Consider the following 16,184-nt stretch of genomic DNA (forward strand, 5'->3'; position numbering starts at 1 on the left):
TTCAAACGGCTTTTGTCCAATAAGCAGCGGAGGTTCAGGCTCCTCTAGGCGGTGCTGAGCTCCAAGAGGAGCCGCTCACCAATCAGGACCCGGAGGTCTGAAGCAGCGTCACAGTTCCGCAGCCGCTCCGACACTTTAAGAGCAGCGTGTCTCCTCTTCTCATCACTATTTTCTCCTGATCAGAGAAAGAAGAAACAATGGCAAGAACCAAGCAGACTGCCCGTAAATCCACCGGAGGCAAAGCTCCCAGGAAGCAGCTGGCCACCAAGGCTGCCCGTAAGAGCGCCCCGGCCACCGGCGGCGTCAAGAAGCCTCACCGTTACAGGCCCGGCACCGTGGCTCTCCGAGAGATCCGTCGCTACCAGAAATCCACCGAGCTGCTGATCCGCAAGCTGCCCTTCCAGCGCCTGGTTAGAGAAATCGCTCAGGACTTCAAGACCGATCTGCGCTTCCAGAGCTCCGCTGTCATGGCTCTGCAGGAGGCCAGCGAGGCTTACCTGGTCGGCCTGTTCGAGGACACCAACCTGTGCGCCATTCACGCCAAGAGGGTCACCATCATGCCCAAAGACATCCAGCTGGCCCGCCGCATCCGCGGAGAGAGAGCTTAAACTGTCAACTGCTCCACGAACCAACAACGGCTCTTTTAAGAGCCACTAACTCACTAAAGAGTTGCTTCCTCTGCTTCACCTCAACATTATGGAAATATATCAAATTCAGCTTTATCTCTTACAAACCTTTAACACTTATACCTCCCTGTTCTTCAGTCTGCCTCCTTTTACACTGACGTTTATGTATCAGTGAATTTGTCCTCTATTCTGTCAAATATGGTCTAGCTATTCAAATATCCTCAAACTAAGTGATCAGATTACTCTTCTCTTTTCTAATAGAACCAGATCTCCATTTTTTTGTCAGTTATTCATTTTTAAACTACTTAAGTGGCTGATTCAGTCCAGTTAATGTTCAAATGTTACCACATACAAATAATGTGTCTGGTGTTGTTTGCTCCCACAAATGCAACTAAATATTTGAAAGTGACCAAAGCAGGAATTAAAAGAGGGACATGAAACCACTTTGATAACAGAAAAGTTCAGTTGCTGAGTAGGGCAACAGTTTTTGTTGGCTGGTGGAGGTTTTCATGGATGTCAGTGTCCTTTCTGAGGGAAGAAGATCAGACCAGTGATGGTTGTGTCATTTGCAGATTGAAGAACTTCACAGAGGAGTTCGTGGAGGTTTAGTCATCCGTATGTAGACAGTAGAGGAGATCATTAGATGTTCGGTGGCTTATTTCTGTTAACAGACTTCCTGTCAGAGCTGTTGTTTCATGTAGTTGTTATGTAAAAACAAAAGAATGTACCATGATTTATTGTAATGAAGATGAAACACAGCAACACGTCCTGATGGACTATTTCAGAGCTCAGGAGGCCTTGACTGGTTTTTAATGTGTACCATAACTCTGTCATGTCTGCTGGAAGAGAAGATGCCCTCCAAACAAGAAGAACCGCTCATTGTGTGTTAAACTGTGGAAAACCAGATGTGCCATGATCATCAATCAGACTGATTGACAGAAACATGATCATTAAACAGGTCTTTTTTTTGGCAGTTTCTGGATCTCTGATCTGAGGGACCAACATGAACTGAAGGAGACACTTCAGACTGACCTGAATACCCACTGAACTCTCTGCACTTTATCACACAAGCACTTTATATTCTATTTATTGTGGGTTTGTTTTTGTTGAGCCTCATGTATTTTACTTTATTTTTTGGGAGAGCACACAGCTCAGTGTAGCTCCGGTGCTGATAGGGTGGAGGTGAGGTCTGCTTACCTGACAGCTGATGGTCCCTGATCAGCCTCAGCTGACGAGGTTTTGACTTTTGACTTGTTCCTCAGTTTACCTGATGAAGGTCTAAGGACCAAGTAAAAGGACAGTGTGCAGGAACTCCTTCTTCTCTTGCCTTTGGATATTTCCTCCTACACACCTGCCTACAAGAAACTGAAGGTGTGTTTGAGCCTTTACAGTTAAAAATTAAGATAATGTAATAAGTTTTGGCAGAAAGCAGGAAGTCAGCAGCATGATATTAATGTTACAGCTGTTGAATCATGACTTTGTTTAGTTTGGCACACAGATGCTGCTGGATTTATTTCAACACTTGAACTTGATCTCTTTTGTTTGTCTTGTAGCTTTAAGAGACTCATAATGTTTATTATGTGTCTGGTTTCTCTCGTAGTTTTGGAAGTGGACCAGTGATGAAGGATATTTAATCATAGATGACTTATAGATATGTTTGTGGTGAAGCTGCTACTGGTTGTTCATTTGTGCCAGTATTTGACATCATTAAATTCAGTGGTGAAACAAGTATTCAGATATTTGACTTAAGTAAAAGTACCAATACAACAATGTAAAAATACTCCATTAAATTACACATAAAAATCATCAAACTCTACTTAAGTAAAAGTACAAGTTAAAGTGTTTTCATTCTACTTCTGTCTCTAAAGGTACTCAGCCTTTATCAGTATAAATAAAATAAAATAAAAAGATCAGTATCGACCTAAAGTATCCTCTGAAATAGTTCAGAATCAGAAATAACAGACAGCAGTCGCACGTGAAAATAAATGGCTTTTATTTGCTTTTTGACTCATTTCTTTTTTGGTCTTTTTTGTGTTTTTTCTCTCTCTCAGTTGGTCGGAGTTGGAGCGTGTCGTACCTCGAACACTTGCCTTTCCTCATGCACACACACAAACACACACATAGACTGGACATCACTTACATTCAGAGCATCACATTCATAAAAGAAGGAATAAATAACATTATGTACAGGTTTAGACACCACACAGTCCCTGGTGTTAGGAGAGGATGTTGTTCCAGAGTCCGGGGACGACGGCGTCTTATTGCTTTGGATCCTGAGCCTGACGAGGTGGAGGCGTCGTGTTTAGAAGCACTTGCGGTGGACGATGCTGGGACCGGCCTCGTCGTACTCCTGCTTGCTGATCCACATCTGCTGGAAGGTGGAGAGGGAGGCCAGGATGGAGCCGCCGATCCAGACGGAGTATTTACGCTCAGGAGGGGCAATGATCTGCAGAAGAGGAGGAAATGAGGTTGGTTTTTATTACCTGAAGGGGATCTCTGTAACTCAGTCTTTACACTTTACACACATTTTTTTTACTTTAAAACACTTTCATTTGGTGTTTTTGAAAGGAAAAGAGGAAGAAACTATAGCAGACAATACAATCTCTGCACAAAGGTCATTTTGTTGCTGTTCTGGAGCTTTCAATCATATCACATGATCGTCCTCAGCAGATGGAGTTTGACCAGTTATAATAAAACTGTGGATGTTCATGTTTCCATTTTTCTGAGCACCTTCCTTCCTTCCTGTCCATGTTAGCTTTAAAACAATAAAGTGTTTATCTCAACTTTCAAGCCAACATAGACTAAAAATCCTTAAAATGCTCAGAAAAACTAAAATCTGAACATCTACGATTCAATGATGACTAAACACTGTCTGCTGATGACGAATGTGTCAAAGTTTAAAACCGCTAATAAACAAAAACTGACCTTATGTTCAGATTGTTTTGTCAAATTTTGTTTTCGAGGTGAAGAATGAACAAAATGAAGATTTAGTTGTGGTAGTAAGTTTGAGGCTAAAAAATACATTTTGTTTTAAATTGGAGGTGAAAAATAATTGGCAACAATCTTGATAATCAATTAATCATTCAAATAATTTATCAAGCAAACATGCCAAACATTCTCTGGTTCCAGCTTCTCATATGTAAAGATTTTCTTTTTGTTTTATATAATTGTAAATGATATTTTTGGGGTTTTGGACTGTTGATCAGATAAAACAAAGCATCTAAAGACGTCATCTTGGGCTACAGAGCTGGTGTTGGGCTTTTTACCGACTAAACAGTTAGTTTAAATATTTATTAATCTGTCTGTTAGATTTTGGATCAACTGTCAACGTAGCTTTTAGTGCTTCTGTTCTGTTAAGTTTTGTTTTCTGCTTCCAACAATTTAAATCACATCTGCTACAGTCTGGGGCTGTTTTTTTTTTACTGATGTTCTTCCAACTTCAGGGCAACAGTTTGTTTTTTGTCCCTTTCCTGTTTCAACATGACGAACAGCTCCTTAAAAGAAACTGTTTTCCCAGTTTGGCCTGAAACCCATCCAACAACTGTGGGATGAACTGGGACACAGAAATTGAGCCGGATTTTATCACCCAACATAACTGTTAGTGTTGGACTTCACTTATGCTGAATGAGAGTAAATCTCTGCATCCAGGATCAAAAAAAAATTAGAAAGCCTCCCCAGAAGAGTAGAGACTGTTCTATCAGCAGATGAATGAACATGTTTTTTAATCACATGATCTTTTAGCCATGAAATGTAAATGCAATTGTCCAAATCTAATCATGCTCAGCTTATTTATGCCTTTTCATTGTGTTTCTTCATTAAGATTTCAACCCAGACAGGAGTTAACTCGTCTTATACGGTCTTATTCGTACCTTGATCTTCATGGTGCTGGGAGCCAGAGCTGTGATCTCCTTCTGCATGCGGTCAGCGATACCCGGGTACATGGTGGTGCCACCGGACAGCACGTTGTTGGCGTACAGGTCCTTACGGATGTCGATGTCACACTTCATGATGCTGTTGTAGGCGGTTTCATGGATACCAGCAGACTCCATACCTGTTCAGGTGCACAGCAAACAGGTGAGTTTACAGTAAACGTCTTTAATCTTGAAACATTTCTATAACGTTGCTACACAAGTCTACAGTTTTTACAGAGATTTTCTTTTCACACTTTATGATTCTGTCAAAAATACTTCAGAGAGGAAAGTTTTGTCAACTCTGTTTTTATATCTGAGGATGCAGAGATTTCTTATCATCAGGAAAACTTTACAAAGAGTACAAACTCATTCCTGCAAAACTAAATTTAACCTTTAAATATTTGGCTTTTTAGATTGTATCAGTTATTTTTCTCAAAAGCAAACAAGTACAAACCGATGAAGGAGGGCTGGAAGAGGGTCTCGGGGCAGCGGAAACGCTCGTTGCCGATGGTGATGACTTGACCGTCGGGCAGCTCGTAGCTCTTCTCCAGAGAGGAGGAGGAGGCAGCGGTGGCCATCTCATTCTCAAAGTCCAGAGCCACGTAGCAAAGCTTCTCCTTGATGTCACGCACGATCTCACGCTCAGCTGGAGAGCAAGAGAGTAAAGATCAGACTTTGTGCATAACATGTAAAAAAAAAACAACTGAAGAAAACAACATGGGTCTTAAGTCTTTAAATAAACTGGATTTGTGTATTTTGTGTTGATAGGAAGTGTTTACCAGTTGTGACGAAGGAGTAGCCACGCTCAGTCAGGATCTTCATGAGGTAGTCAGTCAGATCACGACCAGCCAGATCCAGACGCATGATGGCGTGAGGCAGAGCGTAGCCCTCATAGATGGGCACGTTATGGGTCACACCATCACCGGAGTCCAGCACGATACCTGAGAGAGAAAAACAAACAAACCAAAAAAAAATCAATGCAGCGCAGATTTTTGTTGTCAGAAAATAGTGAAAAATGCACATCACAGGTTCACAGAGATCTAAACGATGTTGTTTGTTCCAATCAACAGTCAAAACCCCCAAAATATTCAGTTTACAATGAAATAAATCAGAGAAAAACATTAAATATATATATGGGGAGCTGAAACAAATAAAGGCATGAACTGCTTGATAAATTACTTTACTACAATTAATTTATTATCAGTTTTGTATCATTATAAACTGAAGTCTTTTGGATTTTGGCTACTAAAGATGGGAAATATGGATAAACTTTGCTGTAATTTAGTATCTCATTATTTACTTATATCATGATATAGTGCATTTTCAGGAAATTCAGTTGAGAAACTATTTGTAAATAGTTAAACGAACCTGATGAAAAGTCTGTTTTTGGATAATCCAGTGAACTAAATAGCTAAAAAGTAAAGGTACTTAATTAAACTAATGCAAAGTCATGTAAATCCAATATCCCCATAAAACAGACCTGCTTATTGATTTGCAACATCACCCCCAGAGAAATTTATTAGAGGAATAAATACCTCAATATAACTGCAAAATCTCTGATTGCTGCCAAATTCATATTGTCTATCTGTAAATATTGTTATAAAGCTCTAAATGGACAACAACAATAATTCTTCAGTTCTTCGTCTTGAGAAAGAAGCTCTAAATGTTAAGAGGCTGCAGACTCACCGGTGGTACGACCGGAGGCGTAGAGGGACAGCACGGCCTGGATGGCCACATACATGGCTGGGACGTTGAAGGTCTCAAACATGATCTGGGTCATCTTCTCCCTGTTGGCTTTGGGGTTGAGGGGGGCCTCCGTCAGCAGGGTGGGGTGCTCTTCGGGGGCCACGCGCAGCTCGTTGTAGAAGGTATGGTGCCAGATCTTCTCCATGTCGTCCCAGTTGGTGATGATGCCGTGCTCGATGGGGTACTTCAGGGTCAGGATGCCCCTCTTGCTCTGGGCCTCGTCACCCACGTAGGAGTCCTTCTGACCCATACCGACCATCACACCCTGAGAGGAGGAGCAACAACAGGAGAGATGATGCATGTTTTCTAACTCTGAGAACACACAGCGAGGTGAAGATCTGAATTAAACACATGACTCCTCAGCGTGACAAGTTTCATTCTGACTGACAAAAACTTACACACCTGATACGAACAACATTGTGAACTTTAGTCCCAAACTGTAAGTTCCCGTAAACTGCTACACCTGCTGTACATATTTTATATGTCTATTAAGCTTTTGAAGCTTTCTTTATTCAAGAAAAAAACTTTAAAGTCCCTCAGAGGAACAAGTGTCTCTAACTTTAAGCTGTGTTGCAGTTCATTCCAATAGTGAAGTGCATAGTACCTGAAACCAGTCTATCCCAGTTCAGAGATTGAATGAGGAACTTCTTAAAGCCAAACTGTGACCTCATGTCACTAAGGATGTTAAATAAATCTACAGCCCAGACAGCAAAGCCTTATCAATGAAGACACAGGTCTGCTGGTTCCTTCTAAATGTACATTTACACATATTTTTGGCTTCTCTTCATGTGTCCAACAGGCACATTTTAGAGATTTCAGTAAAGGTGGAATAAAAGTTGAGGCACAATCTTAGTTTATATGTTCAGTACATTAAAATGTAGTTTTTTGTAGATGGGACTAGTTTTGGGGGACTTGAATAGAAGAAACTACTGTGTATAGTTTCATTTTCACTTCATTGTTGAGTGGGTCTCACGCTTTTGCACAGAATATATTAATCATTTTCATTTATGTATTTTCTTATGTCTACTCCTGTGGCCTAGAAATGATGTACATGTCTACTTGTTGCCATCGATAAAAACTTAAATGCCAGAACAAAAAAGTCTTCTCATGTTGAGGTCAGATTCTTTCTGCAAAAATATATTAAAAATGTAAAAAACAAACGAAAAAAAGACAGGAAAAGATACAGCATTAAGCAGTGTTTACTACATTTGGCTAATTTAATGAAAAAAAAAAACTGTATTTAAGTTGTAATCTCTGATCAAAGTGCTCAATAAAGTCCTAATAATGTCCTCAGTTGGTTTTTATTGTGAGCTGACAGGTGATAGAGTATTTATATGAGGTAGACACATTTTGGCCTGATGGTGGCAGTAGCGGAAAGGTCATAAGGTCAGCAGAATTAGTAGGTTACTTCCTCTTGGGAGTGTAAAAGTGTGAGGAGAACTTAATACCAAATATCCAAATCTAAGGAGCGAGCAGCGATGAGTTTAACCTCCTTGGTGAAGATAAAAAATGACAAAAAGCTGATATTAAAAGCAACTAAAAACTCAAGCGATCAAGTGTCAGATCCTGATTGTTATTATTTTTTTTTGTGTACCTGGTGACGGGGGCGGCCGACGATAGAGGGGAAGACGGCCCTGGGGGCATCGTCTCCGGCGAAGCCAGCCTTCACCAGGCCGGAGCCGTTGTCGCACACGAGGGCGGTGGTCTCATCGTCGTCACACATGGCTGCGGGTTCTGGAGGAGGGAAGTCAGAGGTGGTGAGTTGTCTGAAAAGCACTTCACACGCTGGAAAAACCACGGATCTGAACTCGTTATCTGTCTGATAAGGAGGCTTAACATCTGAGGTAAAAATAACTTTCCACTTTGGTTTAATTTAGCCTTCAGATACCTTCAGGTAGCGTCATAAACACAATGGCACAAACACAACAGAGCTGTGGATGTGTGATGTTTAGGTGCACAGACTTGATTTAATTCTTCCCTATAGCTGTTTATAAGTTGTTTGACGTTACATGTAAACAAACAGAATTGTATGTTAATAACTTCAATATTTGTTTCAGTATTGCATTTGCTTTTCGGCCACAAAGTGCTGTAAATCTGTGACTATTCATCCTTTAGTTACCAAAACTACTTCTTATGTAAGGTTTTATATTTATTGATTATCACTGGAGAACAAAACAAAATAAACATTACACTGTAAGTCACCCAATTATTTTTATGTTATTAATTTTCCAGCTAAAAAGATGTAACCTGCTAAATTTTATGTTGATTTTACCTCCAGAATTTTCTTTGGCAGCTTCTTAAATTATTCTCATCTCATGTGATATTTCTATTGTAGCAGGGCTGCTACTGACAATTATTTTGATTAAACTACATAAGCTATGAATACATAATTGTATTAACTACATGTTCTTCACTTGTGGAGTATGATTATAAACATCTGGTCATTAACTACTGTAGACTGTGTTTCTTCTACTATTAACAAACACTCCCTGTTGTGTTTACAGGCTAATGTCTATAGCTCATATGATATAATAGGATATGTTAGCCTTTCCTCTCACAGCTCTGATCCTGTTGATCATTAATCAGCTGAAAACAGTTTACTCAGCCTTTAATGACCTGTAATTAATAACCAAGAAATAAACAGAAACGCCATTAACCCTCATTTAGTATAATGATGCCTTCAAGTGCTCCTCATAAGCTCCTACATCTGAGCTCTAAGTAAGAATCACAGGCCGCTATTTATATATGTACTTTTCATTAGAATCATGCTGAACATTTGAATTAATAATACAAATACTACTTAGGAGCCAAGCATGGATGGCTAAGCTAACGTAAAAAAACAACAACAAAAAAACACTGAGTACTGGAAAAATAAACTCACTGTTTACTATTTCCATCAAAACATTAGTTTTATACTTAATTGTTTGTTTCTGTTTGTTTTGGAGAATGTAAACATAAATTCCCTGTAATGGATGTTTGCACAAAGTTCTAAACTCAATTAAATACTTAACCTTAAAGTAAATTGCTGAGTGAAAAAAGGAATCACCACCAAAGTGTAACGACATCTAAAAACTACACAAAAGCTGAGGCAAGATTGAATGTTGTTACTATAACCTTATAGCTTCAACCGGTAACACAACTTATGATTTAAAGAGCAATTACTACCCTGATTTTTGTCATAATAACTGAAGACCATGAAGTGTATACACTTATCTGCAAAAACACAACAGATCACTGTAGACTGGTTATTGTGCCATATTTAAGCCTCTGTTAGACTGATAATTTAAAGGAAAGGTTCATAATTTTCAAGCGTGTCTTAAAACGACAGTCAGGAGCCCAAAACCTCTTTCACTGTACATATGGACACCTGACTGCTGTTTTAAGACACACTTGAAAAATTGTAAACCCGTCCTTTAAGACAATGTTACTGTTAATGTTGAGGAAAATATACAATTTGAAAGAAAAATCAGTCAACTGCTACTCTATTGCAGACATACTATAACGTTACACGATCTTACTCTAATAATTACATTTGGAGTTTAAAAAATCGAAAAATATAACGTTTTTTGGTCGCTCTTTTGTAATATCAATATTTCCGACCGTCCCTGAACGCAGCAGGACGGTTCCTGCTGACTGTCACAACAGAAGCTGCTTTTTCACGCCGTTGACGGTTAACAGAGGCCGGCTGCGGTTCCCTGCCAGCTCCCGTCAGTTAGTCCGGATTATTTTCCGTCTGTATCACTCACTTAAACTAACAACAGGTCAAACTCCAGTTAATTCCAGCTCTCTGCTTCCCTTCCCTTCCCACCACCCATCCACCCGGTCAGCCCCGCTCCTCCAAGCCGCTTACCTCTGCTTGTCTCCGGCTGTCAGTGAGGGTACTTTAACCGCTGCTGGTTCCAGCTGAAGGCGGGGGTGACAGCAGCCACCACCGGGGTGCTTATATACCCCTTCTCCTCCATACCACCCGGGCTGTTTTTTGTTTTTTTTCTTTCGTCTCCCCCAGACAGCCGATAGGAATGTCCGGGTGTTGGACAGGAATTCAACCGGCCCTTCGTCCATATATGGACCGCCGCATGGAGGCTCGCGCGCCGCTCGGGTCATATATGGAGGCTCGCGCGCTACTCGGGTCATATATGGAGAGGAACCCCGCGCGAGTCCGCAGTGGAGCGCTCGAGCCCGTGTATGGAGCGAGACCAGACAGACGCACCGACCATTACTACTACTACTACATAGACACACACACACTTCTATCACTTCACAGGACATTACATTGGCTTACATTAATTTCCTGGATACTTATCCTAACCTTAAAGGTGCTGTATGTAAGAATTTCAGCTTAAAACAAAAAAAAAACTAAAATTATCAACAGAATGTGAAGAACTTTCTCAGTTGCCTGTAACAGCCTGTGGACTGATTTCTGTGTAAAGGACTCAGTACAGGTTTGCCAGGAAAATTCAAAGGATGTGACGTTTAAAGGCCTTTACACATCAGGGATGTATATATGTGTGTATATGTGTGTATATATATATATATATATATATATATATATACTTTTTTTTTTTTTTTTCAAACTGTTGTTTTTCTCTTTCACACAGAATGCGAGTATTACTTTACTCACACAGTGAATAAAGGCATCAATCAATCACAAAGCGTATAATCTGCACAGCTCTTTATTACAAAGGCCCACATGTGGTGTGTTTTGAACTTATTTACTGTATCTACATTGTTCGATCAGCTCTCGGTCTGTCTGTGAGCTCACCTGTTTCACTGCAGATGGGTAGGCTCACTTGCTACGGTGGGCGGTAAAATAAAGCCAATTAATCAATATATCGATTGATGTATCATCATATGTATAATCATCATGTTATATTATATATTAACAGTGTTTGTATTATAAATACAAAAACTTCTAATTAATTTAATTTCTTCCCATGGAGCCGACATGTAGACTATTTTGGTTCAGTAAATGTCTGCTGTCAGTCAGCTTGGCGAAGGCAGTTTGTCCATGTTGCAGATTCTTCCGCAAATTTGTGTTTCTGTCGCAAATTCGTATCACTGCTGATATGAATAGTTTTGATGTGAAATATCCGCAGGCGAATAGTTCACATTTTCGTGTTGTTTATTTGTCACATCCTCAGTGTGTAAAGGCCTTTATGTGCGTCCCCAAGTGCCTTGCCCCTCTTCTGCCCCCCTACAACAGTGCCAACAAAGTGCAGCACTAGCTAACATTAGCTTAGAAATGGAGTCCGCTAACGTCAACATACAACTGGCACCTGAGCTGGCTTTGTTCCTATTGGATAGGTAAGCTACCATTACTGCAAAGCATGTGAAATATATTGTAATATTGTGATTTTAGCTGTTAGTTTGTGCTGACGGATGGCGAGCACGCACGCAAGAGCGGGCAACAAGTGCTGGCTGCAGTTCACCACCAGCGTCATTAATGAGAAGGAATTTCTGATTCTGACACATAGCAGCTTTAACCCTAAACTTGCCTTAACTTTAAACCAAGTCCTCACCTTGAAATTAATGATTTGCGTTAAGGGGACTTGCTTATTGTCCCCATGAGGGAGACGAGTCCCCACAACAAGAGAAATACCTGGACCCCACATACACATATATACACAGACACAGTACACAGAGCAAACACCCATTCACAACTTAAGATGGGTGTTTTTTATTTTAAAGATCAACCCATGAAAAAGACACTATATCTAGTGATTTTATTTTTGATTTTAGTTTCATTTATTTGAGGTTATTACAAGAAGGAGGTCATTAAATCACACTCAGTAGCCTAAAAAAATGTTAAAGTGTGCAATATCATACTACCAACAAAGCCAACACAATGAATTGGCCTATTGTGCAAACCATAGACTGTATAAAAATATGGACATAGTTACCGTGACGTCACCCGTTGGTTTCTGAAGAGTGGTTTTGAAGCTCAAAGTGAGCTGCTCCGGCCGTCGCCATCTTGGCTGTACGTGACGCTATGTAACTCCCAGCCAATCAAAAATGGGCAAAGAGGCGGGCCGAATGGCTGAAACAAGCCACCTAGCGGCTGGCGGACCTGTCACTCAAAGCAGCCGTGTCCTTCATTATGCATAACTTTACGGTGTGAGTGAGTTATAAAAAAAATTCACCCCCCGTACAGTTGTCATGAAAGGGGAAATTAGCTATAGAGACCTAAACCGTCTTTTGTACCAGGCTGTAAACATGTTTATTTTTACTGTAAAGTTGGGCATTTTAACATGGGGGTCTATGGGGATTGACTCGCTTTTGGAGCCTCAAGTGGCCATTCGAGGAACTGCACTGTTTTTGGCACTTCCTCATTGGCTTCATTTTACAGCCCTGGAGGTTGCCGCTTGGTGCAAACCTACTGTATATCCTGAGAAGACTCTAAATCAAACGTCAAAGCTATTTTTCAGATGTTTTTTTTTTTTTTGAATGAAAGCAAACTGTGTAGCCAAAATTCATACCAAATTATTTATCTATTTATTTATCACTTATCTCATCTCTTTTGAATTAGAGGCTATGAACCCAGTATGGACATTGTCGAATTTAGATAATGTTCAATTAAGTATTTTTTATTTTAAATAACTGACTTCATTGTATTATGTACCTACTTAGGTTGCTGCTTGGAAGTAACTAATATGTTAGTTAATTAAAATAAATAAACTAGAAAGGGCTTGGTGCTGAAAATGTGTAGTTTCAATGTGATTTCAAAAATCTCCATTATGAAGTGTTGGTCTTGTTAGTTTGTTTAGAAACGGCTCCAAAGACTAACAACAGTGATCACGTTTTCACTCTCTGGAGAGTAGTTCTGTGTAAAGCCGCTGAGTACTACACTGTAAATTTCTCAAAGAACTTCAGTACAAAGTCCAGAGGTTGTGATATGTCGCACAACACACTAGCAAAACTGTAAACAGAATTGCATTCCTGCACACGCTCATTGGCGTCTGCCTTACACAGAACTACTCTCCTGAGACTAAAAACGTGATCTCTGTTATTAGTCTTTTGAGCCGTTTCTAAACAAAGAAACATGACCAAACTCTTCATAATGAAGGAACATGTCACCGAGTGCAGCGGTGTGACTCAGACGTGTTTTTAATAGTTTTTGGACAACAACGGAGGTCTAGAGCTCAGAGGAATAAGATATATCAGGCTTTGGATGCACCCACAATACTTGTTAGTAGATCAGTTCATTGTTGATTTGGATCCAAACATGAGATTTGTTGACAGTAAGAAAAAAATGGAAAATCGCCATCTTTATCTTAAAAATCAGAGTTGCCGCTGTTGTCAAAGTTTGGTACTGAGAGGATTCATTTAGCAAGTCGACTCGACAATAAACTTCTGTTTGATTTAAAAAACAAATTAAGGAATATTGTTCTCATCCTGAGTTAGAGTAAACCTACAAAGGAAGGTGGAGGAAGCCTGAGATTTCTGCTGGTTTTTCAGGAGGTTGTGCTGCTCTGCTGGAGGCTCAAACAACAACATCCACACAGCAGCTGAGTGACGTCCACCCTCCGGTTTCTAAAACAAGAGGGTCGGGACCTCCAGCACACCGGACAGCTGCAGAATTCCTCTGAGACAAAAACTGAGCCAACAGACTCATCTGTGTTTGTCCAACTGCTAACTGAAGCTCCACTGAGGTGATTCAGAGTTTTAAATGGAAAATGACCTGAAAGAATGACAGGAGACTGCAGTCATCAATACAAAGAGAAAGACGATGTAACTCAAACATTTGGTGACAGAACGACTCCCCGCTTATAGACATGAGTACATTTGAAATACTGTACTTTATCCAGAAGAAAATCCTGATCTTAAACATGATTAGTCTGTCGTTTGTTTCATCCCTGTAGGACAAATATTTTCTCACCTGCCTCAACAGGAAGGTCAAAGGTCAATATCAATTATTTTCAGCTGTGCATCTCAACTCTTCTGGTTCCTGACCCTTTAAAACAAATTTTGAATCCCCTGAAGGAGGCTGTAAAAAGTTAATGAATTTGTCCATTATACTGTTATATTGGAGATAATACTACTCAGCATTTCATAGAAAAAGGCCAGAACAGTAAAATCCATACCTGTACATGGTAATAATTTACTATAATCCCCCATAATTAGCAGTTATAATTAGTATATAAGCATTTGATACATTATAATGCAGTTATAAGCCGGTACAAAGACATGTTTAAGCGTTTCTTAAAGTATTTTAGTATTAAGTATTAAACTATTTGTCAGCAATTATAACTTATCCTAGAGACATATTGTTGAGTATCACCACTGTTTTATAAGTTTAATACAGCATCTATAGTTGCAGATTTCTTTCATCTTTATTGCACTCTGTGATTAGATAACTATATTTTGCATCAGATTTTTAGTGCAGCTTTTATGTTTTAAGCCTGTTGAACCCTGTTATTCCCATTACGTCACTTTAAAATGGTTTATTAACGATCAGCTAATGTTTTGATTAATACCTGACAATGTAATATAATGCCCTGTATATTTTTAAACAAATAACATTAATAATCTCTTCTATTATTGCTTTGCATGCTTATAAATTATCTCAATAACTTTGTAAATTTAAATCTTACATTCTTTTTAGGATGACTTTATATTATATATTATAACATCTGTTCAGGGACAAGAGATGAAAAATAGCCTCCTTACAGCAGTTTATTAATATGCATAAATAAACCAGTAAGTTAAAGACTTTTTTTGCATTTTGATGAATACATCAGATTTGTATTATTTTTGGACACATTTCTCAGAAAACTCGCAGACAAATTTGTCTTTGGGAAAATTGAGGATCTTGACCAGAATTTAAAATAACCTTATGAGCAATTATCATTTGTAAAATGCAGTATTTTGCTCATTTTGGAAGTGTAACAACACCCTGGATAGTGGTTTAATATATGATATAAACTCTCCTACTTAGAAAAGAGATATTATGTAATGTTATGTAAAGGTTTATCAACCCATTTAAAAGCAGAGCAGAAAGGCTTCTGTACAGCTGATGTCCCCAATCTAACCTACTTTACTATTTTTAGGCGACGCTGAGAGTCCTCTGCAGACGCTGTAGCTGTGAAAGTGGATCATCACGGAGGATCCCTGTCAGGGTGGCAGTCAGCCAACCAAGGAGTCCAAATCTATTAATAACCAACATCTGCCCTTCGTCACCACACAGGAGGAAGTCCTGACTAATGCAGGCCAGCTTCTGGTAATCGGTATCTTTACAGGCTCAGGTTTCTGCCACTTTCTAGGTCTGATAACTGCGATATCAGACGGCAGTAAAGAGAATTTAAACCAAGTTCCTGCAGAGAAATATTAAAGATACTCTACAGGCTATTATACTACTATTTATATTTTTATTAAAAATAATTATCTACTTAGAAATTGTTAGAAATTGTTAAAATTTCTTAATATCTACTCATCCTGCCTCATCTATCTATCTAAATACTTCTTAAATAGTGGAGTTGTCTGACTTCACCATTTCTAAGACTCTGGCGATGGTCCTGTTGTGGATTTCATTTAAAACAAAATTATGTGACTGGCATCTTGTATTATACCAGTAACAGAAATATGCTGGATGAAAGATGTGCATTTCCATTTCTCCTATAAATAATGGATTTTTAAAATATATATATTGATAATCTCTTACCATTTTGTACCTTGTTGTTTTAAAGCAGTACTTCAGGAAAGCCACTAGATGTCAGTAAATGACATTCACTGAACTGATATTGAATTTTTTGCAAATAATCTTCCAGCTTTAAACTAAATGTAAAAACATACATGTGTGATTCCTCAAACAGTGACTTTCAATCTGCAGTCTGAACAATCAGGTGAAAGGCTGACAGAAGGAAGTTAACCCTTTACTCTCTGTAAAATGATACTTCCTCACCGT

General features: G+C 39.2%; 3 protein-coding genes and 2 long non-coding RNA genes across 5 annotated transcripts in view; 4 read left to right on the forward strand and 1 right to left on the reverse strand.

Moving 5' to 3' along the window:
* Nucleotides 1-16,184, forward strand: part of LOC137180244 (uncharacterized) — a 132,200-nt gene that overhangs the window by 11,958 nt on the left and 104,058 nt on the right. The window lies entirely within an intron of this gene.
* On the forward strand, nucleotides 164-1,768 carry LOC137180249 (histone H3). The gene has a single exon (XM_067585554.1). It carries the CDS (start codon nucleotides 198-200, stop codon nucleotides 606-608), a length of 411 nt encoding a protein of 136 aa, XP_067441655.1. The 5' UTR covers nucleotides 164-197; the 3' UTR covers nucleotides 609-1,768.
* acta1a (actin alpha 1, skeletal muscle a) lies at nucleotides 2,603-10,293 on the reverse strand. Its single transcript, XM_067585549.1, has 7 exons — nucleotides 10,134-10,293; nucleotides 7,878-8,017; nucleotides 6,224-6,548; nucleotides 5,317-5,478; nucleotides 4,992-5,183; nucleotides 4,496-4,677; nucleotides 2,603-3,072 (listed from the first exon to the last, which is right to left on the reverse strand). The coding sequence occupies exons 2-7, from the start codon at nucleotides 8,004-8,006 to the stop codon at nucleotides 2,929-2,931; spliced, it is 1,134 nt and encodes a 377-aa protein (XP_067441650.1). The 5' UTR covers nucleotides 8,007-8,017; nucleotides 10,134-10,293; the 3' UTR covers nucleotides 2,603-2,928.
* On the forward strand, nucleotides 2,990-5,112 carry LOC137180257 (uncharacterized). Its single transcript, XR_010927937.1, has 3 exons — nucleotides 2,990-3,094; nucleotides 4,447-4,700; nucleotides 4,951-5,112. It is a non-coding gene; the product is annotated as an uncharacterized lncRNA (long non-coding RNA).
* On the forward strand, nucleotides 7,935-15,940 carry LOC137180256 (uncharacterized). The gene is made up of 3 exons (XR_010927936.1): nucleotides 7,935-8,040; nucleotides 13,739-13,932; nucleotides 15,331-15,940. It is a non-coding gene; the product is annotated as an uncharacterized lncRNA (long non-coding RNA).

This window comes from Thunnus thynnus, chromosome 3, assembly GCF_963924715.1.
Source record: "Thunnus thynnus chromosome 3, fThuThy2.1, whole genome shotgun sequence".
Taxonomy (NCBI): Eukaryota; Metazoa; Chordata; class Actinopteri; order Scombriformes; family Scombridae; genus Thunnus; species Thunnus thynnus.